This window comes from Lissotriton helveticus, chromosome 10, assembly GCF_964261635.1.
Source record: "Lissotriton helveticus chromosome 10, aLisHel1.1, whole genome shotgun sequence".
NCBI classification, from domain to species: domain Eukaryota; kingdom Metazoa; phylum Chordata; class Amphibia; order Caudata; family Salamandridae; genus Lissotriton; species Lissotriton helveticus.
The window spans coordinates 417508745-417533364 of NC_136071.1; the positions used below are offsets into that span (position 1 = coordinate 417508745).

At 46.1% G+C, this 24620-nt stretch overlaps 1 protein-coding gene across 2 annotated transcripts in view; it reads right to left on the bottom strand.

Annotated features, from left to right (window-relative positions):
* AXIN1 (axin 1) overlaps positions 1–24620 on the bottom strand; it is a 271337-nt gene that overhangs the window by 143454 nt on the left and 103263 nt on the right. For both annotated transcript variants that reach the window (XM_078662899.1, XM_078662900.1), the window contains 2 exons: positions 14783–14882; positions 4654–4791 (listed from right to left, as the gene is read on the bottom strand). In XM_078662899.1, coding sequence (XP_078519025.1) covers positions 4654–4791; positions 14783–14882 — 238 coding nt within the window. The remainder of the gene's footprint in view (positions 1–4653; positions 4792–14782; positions 14883–24620) is intronic.

A 24620-nucleotide genomic window follows, 5' to 3' on the forward strand; every position in this document is an offset into this window, starting at 1 on the left:
CGAAGATGTCCACCGGTGCCGGGGCCGACTGCTGGGCCTCCAGGCGCGTCACGCGCCAAAGTCGAATCGTCTTCTTCGATTGAAACCGGGAACAAGCCATACAGTTGGCTTCATCGTGGTCCGACGACAGGCACTTGTTGCACACCGGGTGGACGTCGATGTGGGGATACTTCGATCCACACACGGGACATTTCTTGAACGGGCTCCGTTCCATGATGTGTCGTCGAAAGTCTTGTTGCGTCGACTGGGCCTCGAGCACCGAAGAGCCACGCGACTCCTCTGGATGTCCGACTCGGGAACTGAGCCGGAACAGAGCTGGGCACCGAGCGCAAAACAATACCGACGGTATAGGAAAAGGCCTTCAGGCCTTAAGGAAAGTCTATATCGATTCCGAACTGGAGATAACGAATATACATCCGAACCCAATGGCGGAAAAAAACAATCTGGGGATGGAGTCGATGCCCATGCGCACTGTAGTCCAGGGGAGGAGCCACCTATCTCGTGATACTTCGAAGACTCTTCCAGGACAACAATGTGCAATCATCCGGACCCAACACTAGGCGGCGATCTATGCTATAGATATGAATTCAGCAGCCCACATGCCTCGAACCGTTTATTCTCGATCGGAGGCATTCCATTGGCCCCAGGATAGCGACAGTGGACCAGCAATGAATCTCACCAATCGGACCTGCCATTTAGCCATCACCATTCAGCGAGTGTGCATCGTCCTGTTCCATATCGTCATCTTTCCTCTGTCCGGAGCGTGTATGGCGCAGATTTTTCAAAAAGTCATTCACTTGCTGTGGATTTGTAAAAAAGTGCTGCTTGGCTTGGTGGGTCACTCTCAGCTTGGCTGGGTACAGCAGTGCGTAGTCAATTTGCAGTGCCCCGAGTTTCCGCTTGACATCAAGGAATTTGCGACGTTGTTCCTGCACAACAGGCGTGAAGTCAGGGTAAATGAAAAAATTGACACCATCACACGACAGATTTTGGTTAGTGCGTGCTGCTCTCAATGCAGTATCTCGGTCTCGGTAGTTTAAAAGCCGCGCAATGATGGGGCGCGGTGGGGCTCCAGGCTTGGGTTGAGGGCCAAGCGATCGATGCGCTCTTTCAACGATAAATTGCTTGGAGAACGCGTCGGGACCGACTGCCGTAAGAAGTATCCTCTCCACGTACTCTTCCATGCGCCCTGTGTTGGTTGATTCCGGCACGCCTATCACGCGAATGTTGTTTCGACGGCTTCGAGCTTCCAACTCCTCGTTCTTGGCATCAATAACTCTGAGGACATTGTCCATCCTGGAGAGTTGCGCGATGTGAGAGGCCGTGGTGTCGTCATTATCAGAAATTCTTCTTTCCGTTTCCGTGATGCGTTCTTCATGGACGTCCATCTTCTGCGCAATGGCGTCCATTCTTGATGAGATCCGGTCGACCTTATCCACTATCGTGGCAAACCCTTGTTGCATCTCTTGCATCAATTGCTGCATGTCCGCCGGAGAGGAGCTGGAACTAGCTCCAGAAGTCGCAGGGCTGTGGGACTCCCCCGTGTCCGGTGCATTTCGCAGCCCTTTTTTGGGGGCGGTGGAGTCGAAGGAGAGCTTAGATTGTCTGTTATCGGGTTTCCCCATAGTGGACCGTTGCAGGTTTCCGTGAGGGGCAATGAAGTTTTCAGCTCAAGGTCTTCCCGGAGAGGCCATAGGCAGGTATGTATGAGCACAGCGCAGAGCAACAGGACGCTCCTACTACCGATGCTCAGAGGGATCCAAGCCAGTGACAACTGTTGTGGCGTGTAGGCGGTGAAGGAGGCGCAGCAGTCCACGTGCAGCCAGGTAAGCTCAGTCTCTTACAGCCCCGTGTGGTGTAAAGCAATGCCAGTGGGTGGAGGAAGCAGAAGGGCAGCAATCGATCTTTGCCGCAACGACTCAGCAGGCAATGAGGCCCTCAGAGAGGTAGCTCTCGGCTCAGGATGGCAGTCGGGGTCGAGACCTTCTGGCACTCGCAGCAGCCCTGCACACCGCAAACGATCGTGGGAGTAATGTGGGTCAATGTTGGTAGGCCAAGAAGACAGTTGTGAGCCTACAGTAGGAAGCAGGGCACCACTTATCAACGCCAGCGACTGGTCCTTACCGCCCTTGGTATTCGATTTCTAGCATGTGCCCAACAAGATCACAAGGGTACAGATGTGGCGCGTCATCCAGATAGCTCCCGGCTAAGTGAGGCAACCAAGTCCGGCAGAAGCATCACGTTGGAAGCGCCCCGCAGCGTAACCAACTGAACAGTTAAGGGGCATAAGGAGAAACACATGCGACTCAGCAATATTTTAAGAGCAATGTTCTGAACAGCGTGTCTCACCCTGGTCGCAGTTTTTGTTCGCTGAGCCCCAAAGCGTAGTATAGAATCGCTGTGTAGGCAAGGTCAGGCCTGTTATACTCCGATGTGCACAGGCTATGGGCTCCGCCAGTGTCGTGATTTTACCACCATGCCCCCCGCGCAGGCAGTGACAGAGCGGTGTCCTGCCACCTTTTCTCACCGCACACTCTCGGGCCCTCAGGCATGCAGCCGATCCACCTCCTGCCGTTCGCGCCAGTGCGGGCCGGGTCTCCAATCCTCCGTCTCTCCCCGCCGGCGATCTCCGGTAATAGGCTGAAGACCACGGGTAGCTGCAATGATGCGGACCGCGTGATGGCGATCCACGCCGCCCTCAGGCCGGCCAGAGCAATCAGGCACGATCCTCACTGGTTAGCACCATCAGGGGGGGAGAATGGGGGGGGGAGTTGTACATTACCGCCGTATATACCACCAGCTGCCAGCCAGCGGACTCCCCAATATCGGACGCTCCACTTCAAGTCTCTCTTCTTTCCGCTCCGCCTTCCTGCACGCGCCGCACCGCGATGTGCAGGTCCACCCCAGCAGGCCAGTACCGCTCCTCGCCACGCCGTTCAGGGGGCTCGCCGGGTGTTCCCGATGGCGTTGGTAGGGCACAGCACCGTACTGGTGTCCTCTCCGATCTCCCGGGTCCGGCGGCGAGGCAATGCGGGGGTCACTTCAGCACGTTATCTGGTGAGGCCTGCACGCCTCGTGGTCCGCCCCGGTCTATCGTGATCACGGGTCCCGGGCAGCGCGATCAGGCAGGCTCCAGCCCAGCTCTCAGTCTGGCCCTTCCACGGCTTTAACTTCAGGACGGATTCTTCGATCGCTTCCAAACTTTCACCGAGTCTGTATATCAACACACCCTACAATTTCACCGCATTTGCACGGGTTTTGGCGTTGGTGGTGAAGGATTATGAGAGGATCATGTAGTCAGGCAGCAGGAGCCTCACTACAGTGCGGCCATTCTGCGTGTGCGCCCCCTAGCGCCTCCAGGCTTTCCCATATGTGCCTGTCCAGGAGGGAGGAGGTATTCCACTAATAAACATGGATCTATAAGGGTAAAATAAATAAATGGAGTTGTGGACAGCTTTTCTTGCTAGGATATCACTCCAATCGCCCTTCATCAAAGTCTTTCTGGTTCCTGGGGAAGTAGACTGTCGGAATTATCCTCAATATGCCCCAACACCGCTGAAAAGCTAAATGGAAAAAAGGTGAGATGGGAACATAATGGAAGGGGGCAAACCTCTACTGACATGAGGCATGCCTACCATTTCCAACAGCAAAAAGCTTTTCAGACCCTCCTCAGGAGCAGTTTGGAGTGTGCCCCTTATTCACCTTTGGGGGCTGCAAGACCAACTAAGAAACTACAGAAGCATTACTGATGAAATATGAATGGAATTGGTGATAGGCGCTTTCTGAAAAATGGCCAAACCCTCATCTCTTGGGAGAAGGAAAGCTTTCAGCACCCCTAGCAGGGCAGTGTGGAGGAACACAGACCCGCCAACAAAATTACTGGTGAGAACGGTACCCAGTGATAGTGTACTGTTCCATCAAACACTTAAGCAATGCCCTCCATGTTTAATATATCATCACACAGTCTTTCGCTAACTGCAATGTAATTCTCGACCAAGGGTTTACCCTTTTTGACAACTGTAAGATCACGTTTCCTTTATACCAAAGTTGAACTTTATTATTTTTTAGGCAAGATCAGACTCAACTATCACTATATTTATTGTATATTACGAATATCAAAGTTCCACTAATGCCACTTGTCTATGTATGCCTTCAACAATTAATCCTCAGTCCTGAGGAAAATGTGATGCTTGCAACACTAAATTCCCAAAGTCAATGTATTTGAATATCAGATTCGGGCAGAAACAATCACGACACTACAAAAAAAAAAAGGGGGAGGGTTCATTACATAGAACACCAGTGACTTTGAGAAAGAGATCAATAGACTGCTGTCAGTATCGGAACTTTTACCCTAGATTGCCATTTGGCACCAAAAGAGATGCAATACATTCTCGGGGCTACTGATATGGCATTGGGCATGGTTTCCTGAGCAAGGATGAGCGCACATTTCTCAATAAACTGTATACCAGGATTCCTTACATATACACATTACCCAAAATTCATTTCAAACCTCCCACCTCTCCACTGCCATAATAGTTTCAGCGAGTGGATGTTTGCAAATTCAGCATTATAAAATTACTATCCCGAAGAAAGGCTCATGATACACATGCTGAAGCTAACAGCTTCTCTCATCACAGCTACTCATCGACTCACCGCTCTGACACGTTTGAGGCGCTCTTCCAACTTCTCCCCTGCTTGCCGTTCTCGTAGAACCGTCTCCAAACGACTGATGAGCTCAGCAGCAAATTTCTCTGGATCCACGTGGATATCCTTTGGGATGCGATAAGTACGCTGGAGAAGAAAAACTGTGGCTCAATTTAGAAAGAACTAATAGGGATCAATATTTACCTGACAGTATATAAAAGGAATTTCTTTTGCAGTATGAGCAATGGCATATCATATGGGTCACTAGAAGGTTTTCAAGTTCCCATCTATCTGTCCATGCCACCCCAGCCTCTACTATATGTTCGAAAGCAGCGATATGCCCATAGTTCCACTCTGCCTGCCAGACTATAATGGCAAGGCTTCTGAAAATACACCCCATCCCAAATAGCTGAGGACTAAAGTTAGAACAGTAATGTGTCCTGTCCACAAATATTTGGACTTCTTTCTATGCCTCGATTCAGATTTCCATGGGAAGCAAAGAAACCAAACAATTTAATTTAACTATTTTAAGCGGGCCTGGGCACACTGGAGAGTTTCAACGGTCAGTACATCACCCACATCACGGTGCTACCCGTTTCCAGGACAAGCACATGCATCAGGAGGCAACGGGCAGAGACATATTGGTGGATGTGGAAAATTGGCGTGGTTGGGTCAGCCATTGAGAGGGAAGGAGGAGGAGATGAATCAGAATGCATGTAGTTTGGAAGAAGCCCATACCAAACTGGGTGTGGGGGTCACAACTAGCACCACTCGTATAGGCCCAAATCCCACGACAAATTCCATCAGCCACTCATGCCTGTAGGAGGATTACAGGCCACATACAGGCAGGGTTTTTAATTTTTTTTAAAGGCATCAAGGCTAACGCACAATATGCCAGTAACTTACCTTTAAAGAATAAGCAACCTGCTAGACTGTGCGATTTGTGCTGTGTTCCGACTTTCCAGCCCTTTGCTGAATTAATTCCTAGTTGTTTCGATTTTTCCTTTATTCATCCCTGGCTTTCCTTCGAGCGGCACTGTCTAAATTAGTGTCCGAATAGTATCCCAGATTCCTTACTAACCAGTCCATCTATTATGGACCACTTCTTGCCGTTTTTACCTTGGAAAAATAATACATAGGGTCACTACCATGGCTTAAAGATAGATTTCAACTTCATAACTGCCAGTTATACACACCAGTAACTATGAATTGCTAGGGGTGAAACTGGTTATGAAAATATATGCATCCTGTACTAGATAGTTCACTTCTGTTATCCTAGAAGCAAGCAAGTTGTAGAAGGACATTACGTAAATTTTGTCCTCATTTCTTTTGATCTCCTCTATTGTCATTTCTTTACCCCTGGGGAAATCTCCTTCTCTTAGGGAATCCCTTCTTCATAAATACTCTGAAGGGCGCATTTTATGCTTGGCCTCATAGACTGAACACCAAAGCATCCCCTTTAACTGTGACCGTGGCCGTATGAAGGCATCATGAAGAATCAACAGCCAAGACATTTTACTCTTCTTAGGCAAAATGATGGCATCAGTCTACTACAGGAGATTTGATCAATCGGACTGCCGACTAACTCATTCATTAGTCGGCAAATCACATCTTAACCATGTTTAAGACTAAGAAACATTCCAGGGCATAAATAATTCTTAAATCAGTAATTGCAAGTCATTTTACAGATTACAATCCGAAGTAGCTTCACCTCCCTATGAGACACAAGTGAATGTGCCCCCCCAACACCTGTTGTCCCTCTAAAACTGAAGGATTACAATATTGCTAAGAAAAACACAGCTTGATGTGTGCATACATAAAAGACATCTGCCGTCATATCAAAAACAGAAGCGGCGGTGTACATTGCGAGAGAATTCTGAAAAGAAAGCCAAAGTACGGGGCAAATGGTGAGAATAATCCGATGAAGAAGAAGACAACGAATCGGACACTGTAATGTGATTTCAAGGGTACTGAAATACTATTGTTTATGTCATGTACTAGTACAGATCATTAATCAATCAAACCGAGCTTGTAAAGGGCTACTCATCACTCTAGGGGATTGGGCTGTGTTGAGCATCCAAATGGTTGAAGGATTATTTTTTATTTTTATTTTTATTCAGAGTTTTATATAGCGCGAACAAGATCTTTGCAGATATCAGAGCGCTTTACAGAAACAAGGGGTAGGGGCAACAAGAGGGTGATTAAACAAACTATTGGGTACAATGTAGTAGTCGGTAGTAAGTGAGTATCAAAATAGGATAGCAATCATGTTAAAAATATAATACCAATAAACAGTCAGGTAACCAATAATACAAGAAACGGTGCAAAGTCTTTGATCCAACAACAATAGAGTTCAGGTGAACTTGGCCATAAGGATGGCTTTTACCTCTTTCTTAAAAAATGCAGTGGAGGAGATAAGCCTGGTTTCAGGAGGGAGTGCTTTCCAGATCCTGGGTGCCATTCCTGAGAAGGTGCGTTCGTATGTTTTTTCCTTCCGGAATCTTCGAGGTTTCAGGAGGAGATTTTTTGTACTTCTATTGGATCTCGAGCCTCCTGATATAGTCAGCTTTTGAGTGAGGTAGTTGGGTGACTTGTGGTGTACGGCCGCGTGTGTCATACAGGCAATTTTCAGCTGTATTCTGGCTTCAAAAGGCATCCAGTTCAGGGATTTTAAGTCAGGGGATATGTGCGAATGTTTTCTTGAACCAGTGATGAGTCTCGCGGCAGCGTTCAAGGAGGCTCTTAGGGGTGCGGTTGTTGATAGGGGGAGTCTGTGAGAGCCACAATTCCGTAGTCTATGCGAGGGATGACTAGGGCTTGTACAGCAGATTGGAAGTCCTTAGCTGGGAAGAAGGGTTTAAGTTTCCTCAAAGTGTTGATATGGAAATTAGCTCCTTTAGTAGCTATGCTAATGTGCTGCTGCATGTTGAGGTTGGCGTCAAGTGTGATGCCTAAGGATTTCGCGGATTCCACGATGGTGGGTTGGACATTGAGCGCAGTTAGGTGATTGAGCCAGGTTTGGGTGATGGCGATTTTCGCCGGAGGTGAGATCAGAAGGAACTCAGTTTTCAGAGCATTTAGTTTGAGGTGATTATCAGCCAACCATGATTGGGTGTTTCTGAGTGTGGTGTTCAGAAGTTTGATGTCTTCCGGGGATTGTAGCTTGAGGTAAAGTTGAGTGTCATCGGCGTACATATGGAAGTGTACATTAGATGCTTGAAGCAGAGTGGTGAGTGGTTCCATGACGAGATTGAACAATGTGGGGGACAGGGAAGATCCTTGTGGGACGCCTAAAGTTACAGGCACAGATGAGGACAGCATGTTGTTGATCTTGAACTTCTGAGACCGGTTATGTAGGAAGGAAGTGAACCATTTGAGAACAGTCCCGGATAAACCCATTCTGGTATTTAACAGCTCCAGTAGGTTCTCATGTTTGACAGTATCAAATGCTGAGGAGAGATCAAGAAGGATGAGGAGGCAGGAATCATTGCGATCAAGGATTTGGAGGGCGTCATCAATTATGTGCGTCATAGCCGTTTCCGTGCTGTGTTTTGCTCGGAAGCCTGATTGATGAGGGTTGAGGAGGTCAAACTGGTCAATGTGTTTTGTCAGTTGGAGTTGTACGCATTTTTCCAGCAGTTTGGCCAAGGTGGGGATGTTGGTGATAGGGCAGTAATTGTTTAGGTCAGCTGGGTCAGCTGTAGGTTTCTTGAGTATAGGCGTGACTTGCCCCACCTTGAGGGAGTCTGGGATGAGTCCTTGTTGAAGGGAGCTGTTAATGATTTTAGTCCAGAGTGGGAGGAGCAGGGGGGTGAAGTCTTTTACAGCATTAGCAGGTAGGGGGTCTGTGAGGTGATTAGAGGACTTCAAGGTGCCGAGCAGTTTGTGAATTGTTTCTTCAGAGTAGGTGTCGAAGGACGTCCATGATGCGCTGTTTTTAGGTTGAGTGGTAGTCATGCTGATGGGGCTGGAGTATCGGCTTACATCATTGAGGAGATCACTTCTTATGTTGTCGGTCTTTAGCTTAAAGAAAGCAGAAAAGTCTTCACAGTGTGGAATATCACTTGTTGTGCTGTTTGATTGTAAGGGTTGCATCTTGGTTTGAGTTTTGACTAGTTCGAACAGTTTTCTTGGTCGGTTTTTTGCTTGGTCCAGCTGGAGGCTAAAGAAGTCAGATTTCGAGCGCTTGATTTTCCTAAAGTAGGCATTTCTCTTGTTCTTAAGCGTTTTAAGGTGCAGTGCTGAGGGGTCAGATCTCCAGGTGCGCTCTGCCATTCGCATAGCACGCCTGTCTTCATTGAGTCTACCATCATACCAAGGGTTCAAGTTCTTGGTGGAGACTCTCTTCAGTTGCAGGGGGGCGGCTTCGTTGATTATTGAGGTCATAGAATCGAGGTAGAGGTCGGTCAGTGATTGAACATCAGAGGCGCCCGAAGGGGGAAGGAGGAGACTGCGGGTGTGGGAAGGCAAGGCGTTAGGGTTAAGATTCTGCAGGTCCCTTTTCCAGATCTTGGATTTTGTGGGTTGAGCCGGGTTAAGTTTAACTTTTTCGTTGATGAAGAAAGTGATAATGTGGTGGTCTGACCAGTCACAGGGTCGGATCGCCCCCAGTTTGGTAGAGTCCTCTTTGGCGATGATAAGGTCGAGGATCGAGCCTTTGTCGTGTGTCGGGCTGTTGCAGATTTGGGTGAGGTCAAGCGCATTAAGGAAAGTTTTGAGACTATTCACCACTGCGTCTTTCTGATCGTTCCAGTGGAGATTGAAGTCACCCAGGTAGATTTGAGTGATCTGCCGACCGGCGTTGGATGAGATTGTGTCCATGAGTTGTTGGGTGAAGGTGAGGTTGTCCCCGGGCGGGTGGTAGATCACATGTAGAGAGCATACAGGTTTGCCCTCGCTGGAGATATCGAGGCAGAAGAGTTCACAGGAAGTGAGGGAGGGGGAGGTGACTTTAGTAACGGCGAGGTTGCTCCTAAGAATGCATGCGATTCCCCCGCCCGTCTTGCCGGTCCTGTCGAGTCTAATGATGTGGTAGTTGGGGGGGACTAGTATGTCCATTATAGGTGTAGAAGTTTCAGTTAGCCACGTTTCAGTCAGAATGGCTAGGTCAAGATCCATTGTTATGATGAGATCCGCGATGTCGGAGGAGTGTCTTGAGGCCGATCTGCAGTTGAGTAGGATGCATTTTAGTCTGGGGTGAGGAGGGTGGTCGAGTGTTCTAGAGAGAGGGGGACTTTTCTAAGGTTAGTGGGGACGGAACTTCTGTTACTTAGAGTGGGGGGCCTAAGGGGATTTGTGAGAATTGTGGGTATGTCGAGGTGTGTGGTGGTTTTGTGATTTAAGGAACCTGGGCCATATGAGCGAAGGAGGGTGTGTAAGTCGTGGTCTGAAAGGGTGTTGAGGGCGCGACGGGGCGGTAGGTGTGATTGCGAGCGGGGATAGAGGGCCAACGCGGGGAGTATTGAGTGAGCCGGTCTGTGGGGGGGGGGGGGGGGGGGACTTGTTGGGTGAGGGAGTGGTGGTGGGTAGGGGGTGTCTGGGGTGTGTGAAAAGAAGTTCTTTGATGGTGTGGATATCTTCTTTGACTTGTAGGAGGGTGGATATAATCATGTCCAGAGTCGGATTGGGGATGGTGTTGGGGATGAGAGCCGTGGGCGGGTGGTTGAGTAGGGATCTGGAAAGGGAACTGGGGAGGGGGGAGGGATATGCTAGCGTTAGTGCAGGGCTCTGCGGTAATAGTAGGTGGGGTGGTATTCGGTGGGAGAGAGAATTTGTGGGTGAGGGGTGTGGATGAAGTAGGGGGAGGTTGGAGGCATAGGTGAGGACGCTGGTGGGGGGGGTGCAGTTGAGTTGAGGGATGAGTGTAGGCTGGAGACGGTGGGGGTGCAAGGAAGGTAGTGGGGGCTGAGAATGGGGGGAGAGAGGAGGAGGAGTTAAGGTAAGGGAGGTGGTGTGTTCTGTGAGTCTAGTTGGGAGAGTGGGGTAGTGGGGAGTGAGGGTGGGGGGGAGATAGGGTGGGAGATGGACCTGCCGCGGGGCGGGGGAGATAAGTTCAGGGCAGTGTTGGGTTCTGCGAGACTCGTAGGAGGTGTGGGGTGGGCGGTAGGGAGGGTGGGGGTATGGAGGATGTATGAGGGGGAGTGATCTTCGCCAGTGAATGAGGGGTGTGGAGAGGTTGCAACGGGTGGGTGACTGACTATAGTGCTGGGGGAGGGGAGAGGTGTGTGTCGTTCAGCTGTTGTGATAGGTTAGGCATGTTATATTGACGGTTGGAAGTGGGGGGTGTTGTGTAGTCTGAGGTGTTAGGGATGGAGGTCCGCCGGTTGGAGATGTGTTCTATGAAGGTGGGGAACAGGTTGTCGAGTAGGTCAAGGTTCCTATCTGTGGATTGGAATAGGATGGTCCCGTTGTTGTAGATGGTGATGGTGGCTCTGCCTGGGAAAACTTGGGATGGTGTGATAGAAAGCGTTAGACCATGAGCGGATTTTCTGGTGGAGGAGATAGTGAGAATGGAGAGGAACGCTTTCCTCCACTGTGCTCTACGTAGAGTGTAGAGGATGATATCGGTGCTCGTGGCTCCATTAATCAGTGAAAAGTAGGTGTCCACAAACGGGGTTTCAGGGTGGGCCTTCAGGAAGTTGTGTTTGAAGCGTTTGGCGTTTTTTTGGGTGAACTCGGGTGGGTAGTTAATTTTGTATGTGTGCTTGCCCATGCGTTCCATGGTGGAAGAGGTGTAGGTAGACGGGGGGGGGGGTGCGTGGGTGAGTGTGTGAGGTTACAGGGCTGTTAGAATGAAAAGAAAAGAAAAATTGAGGAAAAGAAAAATTGAGGATAGCCTTAGGTATGGGCAGATAATGAGGATGACTAGTCTAAGATGGCCACTAAAGTGGAGTACTAGTCAAAGATGGCCGCCAAAATAGCATATAGAGAGACAAGAGGATTGTGACCACTTTCCTCAAGGTAGAAGACGTTTCATACCTATTTTTTGTGGAAAGACCTCATAAGAGAACTGTCCCTGTGACAAGATTTAAATGAAGAGGAAATTAAATGCTTTGTCATGTCCCTATGAGTTCTGACCAAAAAACAGCTCAGCTGTCAGCTCTCAGAAGCCTTCGAGTGCATCAAGAAACAAGAGCTGCATGCCAAGGGATACTTTTTTTGATCCAAAACACCACAATGAGATGTTGTGCGGGTCCTACAAGGACATCTTACTGAATCTGTTCAGGGGAATCGATGTGCACTATTACAATTTGAACTGAAACAATATAGCCAAATAGTGAATAATCTTTATTGACAGATTAATTAAAACCATTGCACTATACACCAATGAAACATTAAAACCCAATCAACACAGTACATGCCAACTCGTACAAATAGGCACTCTCTGTGATCAAAGTTCCAAATCTACAAAGACCATTAGGGGTTATGGTAAGAGTGGACAGTGCAAGACTGTGATATAAAGTGCTAGTGTATAAAAAGTCTACTGTATTAAACTCCTTAAATATCTTGGTTTTTGGGTTACGGACAAAGTAAAATGCACCTTATTAGGCAGACTTGTAACATGTATAGACAGCAATAAAAACACACCACTACAAGATGGACAAACCAAATAATCTAATATGTGTGTCCCATAAATAAGACTGCAATAATGTACTTGTAGTTGCACCAAAGCATGTGGTGACATTAAACTATATTGCGGACAGGTAGACGATTTGGTTGTGGCAAGATAAAGTGCTAGTGCATAAAAATTTGACCACATTAAATATCTGAAATATCCTGTTCTTTTGCCGGCAAAATGATATACGCCAAATTAGGCGGACTGGTTATTTACATGTGCAAACCGCAACAAAATACACCATTACAAGAAGGACAAACCAAATTATCTGACTTATGTACCCCCTAAATAAGATTGTAATAAAGTGTTCTTGATTGCATCGAAGCTTGTGGTGCTGTTAAGCACAGCTACATTAAACTAGAAGATTTATTTGTGACACGATGAGTCCAATGCCGGGAAGGCAGAGCAAGCCTTTCTAGCTTTGCATTCTTGATGCTGGAGACCTGTGCTGCTTCGATGTGTTCAAGTCCGTGGCAAGACTTAGCAAACATTGGGCTCAGAGCAGTTAGGACATTGCCAGCAACTTGGAAGCATGAATCCGGAATCTAGTCGCCTTGCATGACAATTGGACTGAGTGAGCCTCTAAGAGAGCAATCACTGCAGGGCGACAAGACCTGATTTGTAACGCCTTTAAAACTGACTGTAAACGTTTTTGCTTGAGAGACAATAGGCCTGGGCACACGCAGATTAGTTAGAGCATGCTTTCTGGGGTATAACATTATAGGCAGCAATGGCTATTAGTTCACAACTTATTCCAGGTGGGTAGGCGAAATAGCAACAGAGCATGTTTCACGTCCGCTGAAAAATTAAGTTAGGTATGACTGTGGGCAGAAGGTGGCACAGGATGCCAAAATGGTATACACGTGCCATTTATGGACAAACTCTGCCTTATCTACAATTCGTGAGTTAGTTACTTGCTTGAAAGTGGCATATTCCAGACAGCAATAAAAACACACCACTACAAGATGGACAAACCGAATAATCTAACATATGTGTCCCATAAATAAGACTACAATAAAATACTCGTAGTTGCACCAAAGCGTGTGGTGACATTAAACACAATTGCGGACAGGAAGACGATTTGGTTATGGCAAGATAAAGTGCTAGTGCATAACAATTCGACCACATTAAATATCTGAAATATCCTGTTCTTTTGCCGGCAAAATGATATACGCCAAAATAGCCAGACTGGTTATTTACATGTGCAAACCGCAATAAAATACACCATTACAAGAAGGACAAACCAAATTATCCGACTTATGTACCCCCTAAATAAGATTGTAATACCGTGTTCTTGATTGCATCAAAGCTTGTGGTGCTGTTAAGCACAGCTACATAAAACTAGAAGATTTATTTGTGACACGAGGAGTCCAATGCCGGGAATGCAGAGCAAGCCTTTCTAGCTTTGCATTCTTGATGCTGGAGACCTGTGCTGCTTCGAGGTGTTCAAGTCGGTGGCAAGACTTAGCAAACATTGGGCTCAGAGCAGTTAGGACATTGCCAGCAACTTGGAAGCATGAATCCGGAATCTAGTCGCCTTGCATGACAATTGGACTGAGTGAGCCTCTAAGAGAGCAATCACTGCAGGGCGACAAGACCTGATTTGTAACGCCTTTAAAACTGACTGTAAACGTTTTTGCTTGAGAGACAATAGGCCTGGGCACACGCAGATTAGTTAGAGCATGCTTTCTGGGGTATAACATTATAGACAGCAATGGCTATTAGTTCACGACTGCTTCCAGGTGGGGACCAAGTCCTTTGACGCAAATTCACCTAGGCGAAATAGCAACAGAGCAGGTTTCAGGTCCGCTGAGAAATTAAGTTAGGTATGACTGTGGGCAGAAGGCGGCACAGGATGGCAAAATGGCCCACACGTGCCATTTATGGACAAACTGCCTTATCTACAATTCGTGAGTTAGTTACTCGCTTGAAAGTGGCATATTCCATCTATGAGCACCAGGTGTCCGCTAGCTTCAGTGCCTGAATGGCTTGGTGGGAAACTATGTGCCATGAAACTTTACTGTGTGGCTTCTTCTCCATTTCAAGCCAACACAGATGGGCTACTGTGTCTGTGGAAGATGATCTAAGCTTCCAGCTTAGTTTAACAAGTGCAATTTCCATCACTGATCCCTGGTGTAAAAGGCCAAACTCCAATCTGTCATTAGGTTGTGGGATGTGTTGCAGGAAGCCACGTAGCATTTTGAAAAAGATTGATAGGAGCAAATTTAGGTTGGCTGCATCACTTCCCTTCATTAATTCAGACCCAGACTAAATGCCAGGAGAAGGCTCTTCCCAACCGCAACATTTTCAAAATACTGACATCCATAGGATGTTTGCCACAGCTCAATACTGCTGTGAGTACACAAATATTCACTCCCAATAGGTTCATAAATGATCTTTTGCATAGTAAATAGTATAAAGGACAGTTAGTCTACATTGGAAAAACAAAACATCTGTAGATAACCACGAAAAGAGAATTTGCCGTGAGTAGAATGCTTGCAATATGGAGCAAATTTTACTTACAGGAATAGTGGGCAAAGGAACTTGTCCATTTGCTTTGGCACTTTCGTGCATTTCTCGCCTGTGCTGCTTTCGAAGGCGGTAAGGTGGGATACCGCCATCTCTGTGGGAAATAAACACAAGAAATGGTCAAACATCCTTCGAGATTGCCTCTGATCCTTCCTTGTACAGAATAAGTTGATTTTGAAATGACAGCTATTTCTTTAACATTAAACTGAAAAAACACAAGTTATGAAATATAATGACTAGCAAGCCCAGTTCCTATCTCATCTCAACCTCTTCTCTGTCAAGATCAATACAATGTCCCGATCCCCCAATACGAAAGCAACACTCCCATCAGCATAAAGCTGTTTGAATAGCAGTACAAAAGTAGCTGAGGTTACTAGCACTTCTTCCTAAATTCCAGCCTGCCTTCCTATAGATTGATAAAAAGAGGTGGACGATTCAGAAACTCCGTTGGGAAGCACCAATTAGTGACAACAAATCATTCGCATGATCAAAGATATTCTTCATCAAAACAAAAACTCTTCATTAAACCTAAGCACCAGTTCTGGGAGCAGACTGTTTACTCAAAATTTTTGCAAACAGTGGACTGTCACAAAAAAGGCAGTCAACTCTACCTTGCCCTCAAGCTGCAGGAGTACAGCCAGTGGGAAACGACTTTATGCAAGAGAGGACCTAAAAGCAAAAGAAGTGGTAGAGGTGCAGTTGCCACAATCTGGCACAATGTGATGTATGTGGTGAACTTTTTCTGATTAGCACAGGGCGCACCGTTCAAAAGCTGGGCCCAGCGCCTATCAGGTGAATGCACTTTATTATGGTGAATAAGCTGACCCCAGGGTAGTCGCAAACTCGCGCCACCCTGGGGGCAGCACATTCATGTGAAAAATAGAGCGCTGCTTTAGAATCCCACTGTGTTTTCTAAGTGCAAGCTGCACTGACCCTGCACTTTTAAAGGCGAGTGCAGTGAGCAAGAGCACCCACCTGCAAGGGGATGTTTGAGGGTTCCATGGGACACCGTTCCCCCCCCCCCACCAGAGGGTTGAAATCATGGAGCGCATTGACACTGCGCTACCTTTTAGGTGGGGCACTATCAATGCGCCTCCTGAGAGCTTCTTTGCCTCTGCGCTCGTGTCTGTAATACGGCAGAGGTAAAGGGATTCCTTCATTTGCATGGGGCCATACCCCCATACAAATTAGGGAGTACCCCTCTTAAGGAAACACTGACATTGCTTGTGAACAAGAATCTTCTATAATACAGCCCCTGGCGTCCTACTCTTGTGTCTGGATGGGGTCCCTGTGAGATTATTGAATGTGATGCTCTCTGGGATTCCCTGGTTGCAGTTGGAAATTATGGACTTAAACTGGGCATCTACTGCCATACTGGTCTTGGTGGGGACCACTGATATGGCAATTATATCTAAACTGTACATCTTTAATAAAATTACAATTTAACATGGTGTCAACCTAGTTTTCGTTCAAAACAATTTAATTTAACATCCGTAAAAAAAAAAGAAAAAAAAGTAGATATATTATTTTTTTTACTAAAAAAATTATACCTAAAGGTAAAGTGACGTTATAGATAGGTTTTGAAAAGAGCTACGAATTAATGTTTGATAAACAAAACACCACTGAAATTCGCCAATTATAGTTGTTTAACATAACTCAAGATCTTATTACCATGCCCAACTATGTCACTTTCACCTTTTGATTCCCCCCCTCCAATAAATATATATTGACATCAATCAACTTTCCCAAAATCACAATACTTTCTTCTCAGCAGGCGGCGGAAGGAAGGAGGTGGCACAACAATTATTCCCAAATGCTAAAATATTTATTTTTATATCTCCAAGGTGCAAGGTATAGCCAACGGGTTTCGGCAACAGCCTTCGACAGTACTACAGAGTCCACATTTACAAAGTGTCCTTTTAAAATGAGTCATCCAATTTCTACTACCAAGTGAACATGATTTAAAAACATTAGATCACATAGAACGTACTTTCAATTTCTATTCAGTTCTGCCATTTTGATGTTGATTGTAACTTACTATTGTTCTATTTTCAATATCTCAGTCAACACTTCATTTGTTAAAAGGTATGAACAGTCCATAAAGGTAAACAAAGAGAGCATACGGATAAGGTTCAAAACATGGCAAACAACAATTATTTTGGATTAGGAGACTACTCACTTTCTGTCATTAAGGCATCAGGGGACAGCATAAAATACCCTGAAGTCGGGGTTCCATATTTTAAAAGGTTTATATTATTTTAAAGACATAACATTCACGTAACAATACTCTTGAAAAAACTTTTTCAATCCTTTAAGATGTTTTGAATTTTCTTTGACTTTGTTAAACTGCATATGCTTTTTATAGTGTAAACATGAGACTCAGATGATTGAACAATTTTACCATAATTTCATGCCTTAGGTAATGACTTTCTGCTGCTTAGGCATATTTCTCACTATTGCACTAACCGTGTGTGACTACGGTTCCAAAATACTTTATGTAAGCAACTATTGGAACAATTATTGACTAATTACTTTAAAATGCTCCATTACTGTACACATCATTAAATCACGACTTTAAAGTACTTCATATAAAGTGTCACGATTGCCAGATCCGATGTCCCATCCAAGATGGATGCCCCGTACCGCGCCTGCACGAGGAGGTCAGGCAGCCATAAAAGCCTGACTTCCCCTTGACAAGGTTCTTCGCGTTCTAGTGTCCGCGTCTACCGCATCACTTCCGCTTCGCCGTGTCACTCTTTTCCTATTTGCTTCGGGTTTGCCCGTGTCCCGTATTCTTGCACCTTGATCCTGTCGTGGTTCTGAATTGCCCCGTGATTTTTCTGGCCGTTCTCGAGCTCCCTCCCACCTCGTGGAGCCTTGCTCGTGCGGGACGGCGTATCTTTGTTCTGGATTCATTCTTCACGTTTGTTTTCCTCCCGCACCTTCCCCGTTAGACACGCCATCCCTTTGAGTGTTCCTGTGGGCTGGCCGGGCTGTCCTCACTCGGTTCCGCATGCCGGCCGGACTTGCTGTTTCGCCTGTCAGCCAGACTTGGGCTGGGGCGGTTCCGTTGGCCCGCTAGAGGCATTATGGGAATTGTGGTCTTTGCCTTTTATTAATACCCTTCCCTTGTTTGGTAGCCTCTTCGATTTTGTTTATCTTTTGACTCATTGGATAGTTTGGTGTACTGGCAATCGTTGCAGCTGCATAATACCAGAGGAACAGGTACAGGCGCTCAGCGCTACATTTCTTGAATTACAAGGGATTATACATGTATATAGGAATACGTTTTTCATACATTTACAGCTCTTGTCCGCTGCTTGATGTTACAGTTGTGCAGGCTACTAGAAGAAAACTCAGACTTCACCTGCATCTGATAGTTTATTAGGGTAAGCTACAGGAAAATACTTGTTATAACCACCGTCTAAGAGGTTGCTACCGATAGCCCTTTACACTCACAGGCGAGAGACTAGTTGCGCACTCAGATGTAGAGAAAACTACGAAAGAAGAAGGTTTCATCTGCGTGCAGAGAGAAAACCAGTATTCTCTTAGGTATGACCTAATAGACCAGTGTGTATTTTTGATTCCTTTGTATGGTTGAGTGCTGTCTTAATATAACATTTCTTTTTTTAGTCACTGCATTCTACCAGCCAGAAGACGTCCTTCCTGTCCAAGGAGCCTCTCCCCTCTTTCCCTTGTTTTGTTTTCTCCTTTCCCTCCACATCACCCTTGTGTTCTAGGGTTTGATAGACACAGGAGGTGTAGGGGGGAAGGGCTTGGGCTTGTCATCAGTTCCGGACACTCCTGCAGAAACATCACCTGGATCCTTACAGAACGCGAAGCCCACATTGTTTTTCTGCCCAAGTGTCATGGAGCGGACTCAAGTCACATTGGCTGATTTAGCCAACATGTTAGGGAATTTACAATTAGAAACACAGTCTTTGGCAACCTGTGATGACGCCATACAAAGAGATAGAAGATCTGACCAGGAGGGAGCAAGAGCTGGTTCGAATGTTTCTCCCGTGATACAGGTGTCAACCCCCCAGACCATTCCATTGGCCCCACTTGAACGTTTTTTGGGTGATACTTCTAGGTTCGCTGCCTTTATTAGCCAGTGCCAATTGCATTTTATGTGCAAAGCCGGTTGTTTTCCTGTGGTATATAAATAAATAATACCGGATCTAGGTTTTACTGGACATAGCAATAACAGATAGCTCAATAAATAAGAGTCAAGATTCGAGGTAGTAGGAGTTTGCAGGTTTAATACAGCATAAAGGACAGGAACAGGACAACCTGCACGGGAACAGGATGGCAGCGCTGCCGGGGGCAGGATCAGAATCGGCATCACATTTAATAACAGTGCACAAATATATATACTAAAACAGTTACATTACAATGAATTACAGTAGGCGGAGCAGTGGGTGTGGTCAATAGCAGTCGCGAAAGATAAGGGTGAAAATGGGTGTAACAGGGGCGTATACATAGACATGTGATGTAAACGTAACAGAATATGTCATAAATGGGGCGGAAACATGGAGGGGGCTACCTAAGGAGCCGGGACCTCTAACCTAATGGTGCGCGTAAACTGACAATGACGTGTTACTAGGAGAAGCTGGGGGCTATGAACTCTGTGCTAGGAGCAGAGACTGAAGTCTGGAGAGTCAGGGCGACATGTACCTAAACAGTATCTAGTATCTGATGTTTAGAGAACATGTTGATATAAACTAAGAGTCAGGAGGGGAGAGGCTAACGGACTCTAAGACTGGAGCATGCATTATTCTACATGTAGTGCGTGATGAAGAATATTAAATGACCATTAAATGCAGTATTTCTCTTACATGGAGACGTAAAGGCTAGACAATGACGGAAACTATTGATGCGCTTCAGTAGCTTAGGAATGCAGAGAAGGGGGGCTGGACTGATAACTAGAATCATAACATACTCTTGGCAGACTCGTAGGCAGAGCCAGGCTGAGCCGGGCACTGTGAGGCAGGAAGTAAGTGAAGGGTCGAGGATACAGGTGGGGGCTGTATCGCTCCTCAGCGAGGCTCAGGAGACAGGAGCTGAATCTGGTGTCCGGGCCCTTTTGAGGCCTAGAAACGGGGACTTTACAATGAAATAACGTGCACACTGAGAAACGTGGCAACGTAACTTTACATAGGCCTGATACTCGTAGCTTTCACGAGAACTGGAAACTGGCATACTAGGGATGGACACAACTGTAATTGCGTCTTTAATCAAACATGGGGGATACATATGCATATTTAATCATGCACACATAACATAAGATGGAGGACACGTAGGGATCCAGAACATGGCAAAATTTACTTTTCCACATTCCCTCCTTGTCACTACGTTTCCATCAGGAAACATCAATATTCTTGATACCATCTATCATTTCATACAGTATCATTTGCTCGTCTCGAGTTTTCTTGGAACTGGATTTAGGACGGGACTTGGGACTAGGAACACATGATGTAGCACAAATGCCGCAAATCGCAGGGCCACATTGTAAACAGAGGCAGCAACTGAATATGATCGCTACTGCAATACCCAGAAATGACAATACTTTCCATCCCCAGGCGGAAATTATATTCCAGAACCAACCGGACCATGTCCAGGTGCCTGGATCTTGGTGTAACATATGGGCAATTTTATGGAGTCTGGTAATAGCTGAATAAAAAGACGGCGCGTTATTAGGAATGAAAATGCAGCAACTAGATCCGATGACTCTACAGGCCCCGCCCCTATCGGCCAGTATGACGTCAAGGACGAGACGATTCTGGAGCACGACAATTCTCATAAAGGATTGTTCTTCGGTTAAGTTACCTAGAGCAGAAGTAGTCTCAATCACTACTGCTTCAAGTGTTCTGGTTAATCTACGTATCAGTTTACTATTTACAACAGTACCTAAGTAGGGGAAGACACCTTTATTGATATCTATGTATTGTTCTAGAGCAGTTTCAGTATAATCGACAATCGGGAAATTTCTCTTGTGTCTAGTATGTACTAGGAGGGAATTCCTATGATAGTCAGGTGGGGCTAGGAAAACTGGTGGCAGTAGGAAGGCAATGTAACATGTACCCTCCCAATCGAGGGGCAGACGAACATATGCGGTCTGACCACAAACAAAATAAGAATGACGTGAAGCTTTGAAAATAGATTTCCTACTGTCACTATACTTGACAATAGTAGTACAATCACTATGTCCTACATGTGCGGAACCATTATTTCGTACACATAATTCACCTTTGACTGGTAGTACTGAAATAGCAGGTAAGTCTGGAGTAGAATCAGACTGAACATTCAGGACCATGAAATTCGAAGAATAATTGCCTAGATTATAAACTTAATTCTCTAGATCTAACCCTGTTCTGTGGGGAAGACCTTGCTTGTCTGGGAAACATGTACTGTTCAGAAAAGACATATCTGTTGAGGATGACGTTAACGTGGACCATGCTCCACACGAACCATTATGTGAAAATGGATAAGGAAAGAGTGGCAGAACTCCCTTCGGTGTCTGGAAAGGGGGGAGTCGACCACACACCCAACAATTTGTGGCATTGCTGGTCTGGTGTGAATAATGTAACATGCGGATAAAAGAGTTATTACGCATAGCAAGACGATAAGAAAGTTCATGAGGAGGCAGATCACTAAACGTGTGCTCTAATGTAACATTAGCAGACTTATTTACATGAGAAACTGAAAAACACAAATAAAATGCATAACTGGTGCAGGAAATCATAATGCTGAAATATAGCAGAAAACATAAAATAATAGTGCAACTTCTAGAGTTCTCACTAACTCTCTCTCTGTGGGGGTCTATTATATACATGTCAGAAACCGGTCTAACCGTTTCACCTAGGGGAGGACTTAGACAATCAAACTGGCTGACTTATTTTACTAGACCTTAGTTTAAGCTTATACTCCTGTTGCGGAGTTTTCTCTAACAGGGAAGGGTTCGTAGCAATGTCTTTTGCGGGACAGTCCTTAAGAATAGTACTTTGGCAGTCTTTAAGATCCTCGGAAATGTTCTTTGAAACAGGTTTCAATCCCAAAAATCTTTTCACATGTGACAAATGGACCCAGCCCTTCCTGCCTTCCAGCTTGACGGCAGTACGGGTGGCCAGGAGGACCTGTCGGGGTTCCTTCCAGCGGGGCTCCAGCGGACTTGAACGATCAAAGTTCCTGACCAAAACCATGCATCCGGGAACGATTTCATGCGGTGCCACCTCGGTATTGTCTGGAAATGCGGCAGCAACCTGTGAACGACAAGAGTTGAGGGCAGACATCAAGGAAGCTAGGTAATCTGTCAGCATATTACTTGAAACATCGGTAATACTTCGAGGTCTAGGTGTACCCCACATGTTAGGGGGGCGGCCGAATACGACCTCATAAGGGGACAGACCTGATCTAGAATGTGCGACCATGCGCATATAAAATAAGGCAACTGGCAGAGCTACTAGCCAGTCCACACCTTTCTCTTTACATACTTTTGCGATTCGGATTTTCAGGGTCTGATTATGTCTCTCTACGAGACCGGCTGCTTCTGGATGGCGTACACAATGGAACTTCCACTGGTACCCTAACAACAGGGAAATATGTTTCATCAACTCGGATGAGAATGGCTGGCCGTTGTCAGAATATACGACTCTAGGGAGTCCGTAGCGGGGGAAGAATTCACGAACCAACTGCTTGGCAGTGGTCGCGGCTGTGTAATCTGGGACTGGATATGCCTCTGTCCACCTGGACAAAGCGCATACCACTACAAGGACATACTTGAAACCTCGACATCGCTCCATCTGAATATAATCCATCTGGAGGACTTCAAAAGGGTGGTCAGGGGGCTGGAATCCACCTTGTTCCACCGGGACACTTTTACCTGGATTAAACTGGCAACATATCATACAAGTACGGACCTTCTGCTTGGCTGCAGCTCGTAAATGCTTGTTGAACCAAATGTTCTGGATACTGTCTAACATAGCTTTTTCTCCTAAATGTGCTGGACTATGTGCGGTATTGATAATGACTTGAACCATGGAGTCGGGGAGAAACCATGTGGCTTTACCCTTCGTTACCCATCCCTGATCTGTCTGGACCCCTCCTTGTTCGGACCATTTCTTGATTTCATCGGGAGTAGCATGTAACTGGATATCTATGACATCTTGAGTGGGGTCCTTAACTGTCATACAGGTAGTCAGATCTGGAGTGTATGTCGGTGTCTTATTAACTGGAATGTCTGGTGTCTGTGCTGTAAGCTTGGCTGTGCGATCTGCTAGATCATTACCTTGAGAAATAGTGTCAGTAACTTTCGTATGTGCTTTGCATTTCATGATAGCAATGGATGTCGGTAAGTGTATGGCATCTAACAGAGCTTGAATAAGGAGACCATGCTGAATCTTGGTTCCATGAGAAGTCATGAAACCTCTCTCCTGCCAGAGCACTCCGAAGTCGTGTACGACTCCAAATGCGTAACGTGAATCTGTGTAAACATTAACTTTCAGGTTCTTGGCGTGTATGCAGGCTTGTGTCAGAGCAACTAGCTCTGCTGCTTGAGCAGACAGGGTGTCAATACGGTGTGTTTCAATAACTTCAGTGTCAGTAGTCACTGCATACGCGGCTACTAGTTCTCCTGTACTTGTTCTCATACATGAACCATCCACATAAATTGTCAGGTCTGGATCTGGTAATGGAATATCTGTCAGATCTTGTCTTGGCTTAGTCATAATATTAACTACTTCCACACAGTCGTGTGTGGCAGGATTTGAATTAACTGACGGTAACAGTGTAGCAGGATTTAAAACGTTGCAGCGTCTGATTTCTATGTGTGGCTGGAACAGTGTCAATTCATAACCTGTTAAACGTGCAATTGTCAAGTGCTGAGTCTGTGTTCGGTTTAAAAGAACTTCCACGGAGTGTGGGACTTGTACTGTCAAGGAATGTCCTAATACTATGGAATCACTTTGTCTGATAGCTAGTGCTGTGGCTGCAACTGACTTGAGGCACACAGGCAGAGCCTGGGCTACAGGATCTAATGTGCTCGAAAAATAAGCACAGGGCTTGTATTGTCCTGCTTGATCTTGTGTGAGAACAGATAATGCTGTACCTTCGCGTTCAGTGACAAAAAGTGTAAAAGGCTTACTGTAGTTCGGTGTAGCTAGAACTGGAGCTTGGCATAGAGCTTTCTTTAACTCATTAAAACTAAGTGTATGTTCAGATGTCCAAGGGAGGACAGTCGATACGGCTGCCTCCTGTGTCGTTAACTGTATCAGTGGTTTAGCTAGAAATGCATACTGAGGAATCCATTGTCTGCAGTAAGAAGTGAGGCCAATAAAAGCACGTACCTCCTTCTGGGTCTTGGGCTGAGGAAGACTCGCTATTAACTGGATACGGTCGGGTGTCAACTGCCTACCCCTCTTGGACAGTAAGTGGCCTAAATAGATCACTTGCTGTACACAGAATTGAAGCTTAGAAGGGGACACCTTGTGCCCCATCTCGGCAAGGAAATACAAGACTGTAAGGGATGCTCGCTCGCAAGCACGTTCAGAACGGGCTGTGATCAGTAGATCATCGACATACTGGAGCAGGGCAGTGTCAGTTGGCATGTGAATATTGTCTAGTTGTCTCTTAAGTGCTTGACTGTAAATACTTGGACTTTCTGTGAAACCTTGAGGAGCGCGTGTGAACATATAGCTCCTTCCATTTAAACAAAATCCGAAAAGAAACTGGCTGTCTGGATGAATGGGGACACTGAAGAACGCATTCTTGAGGTCTATGACTGAAAAAAATGAGGCTTCAGAATCAATGGCTGTCAATAGGGAAGAGATATCTG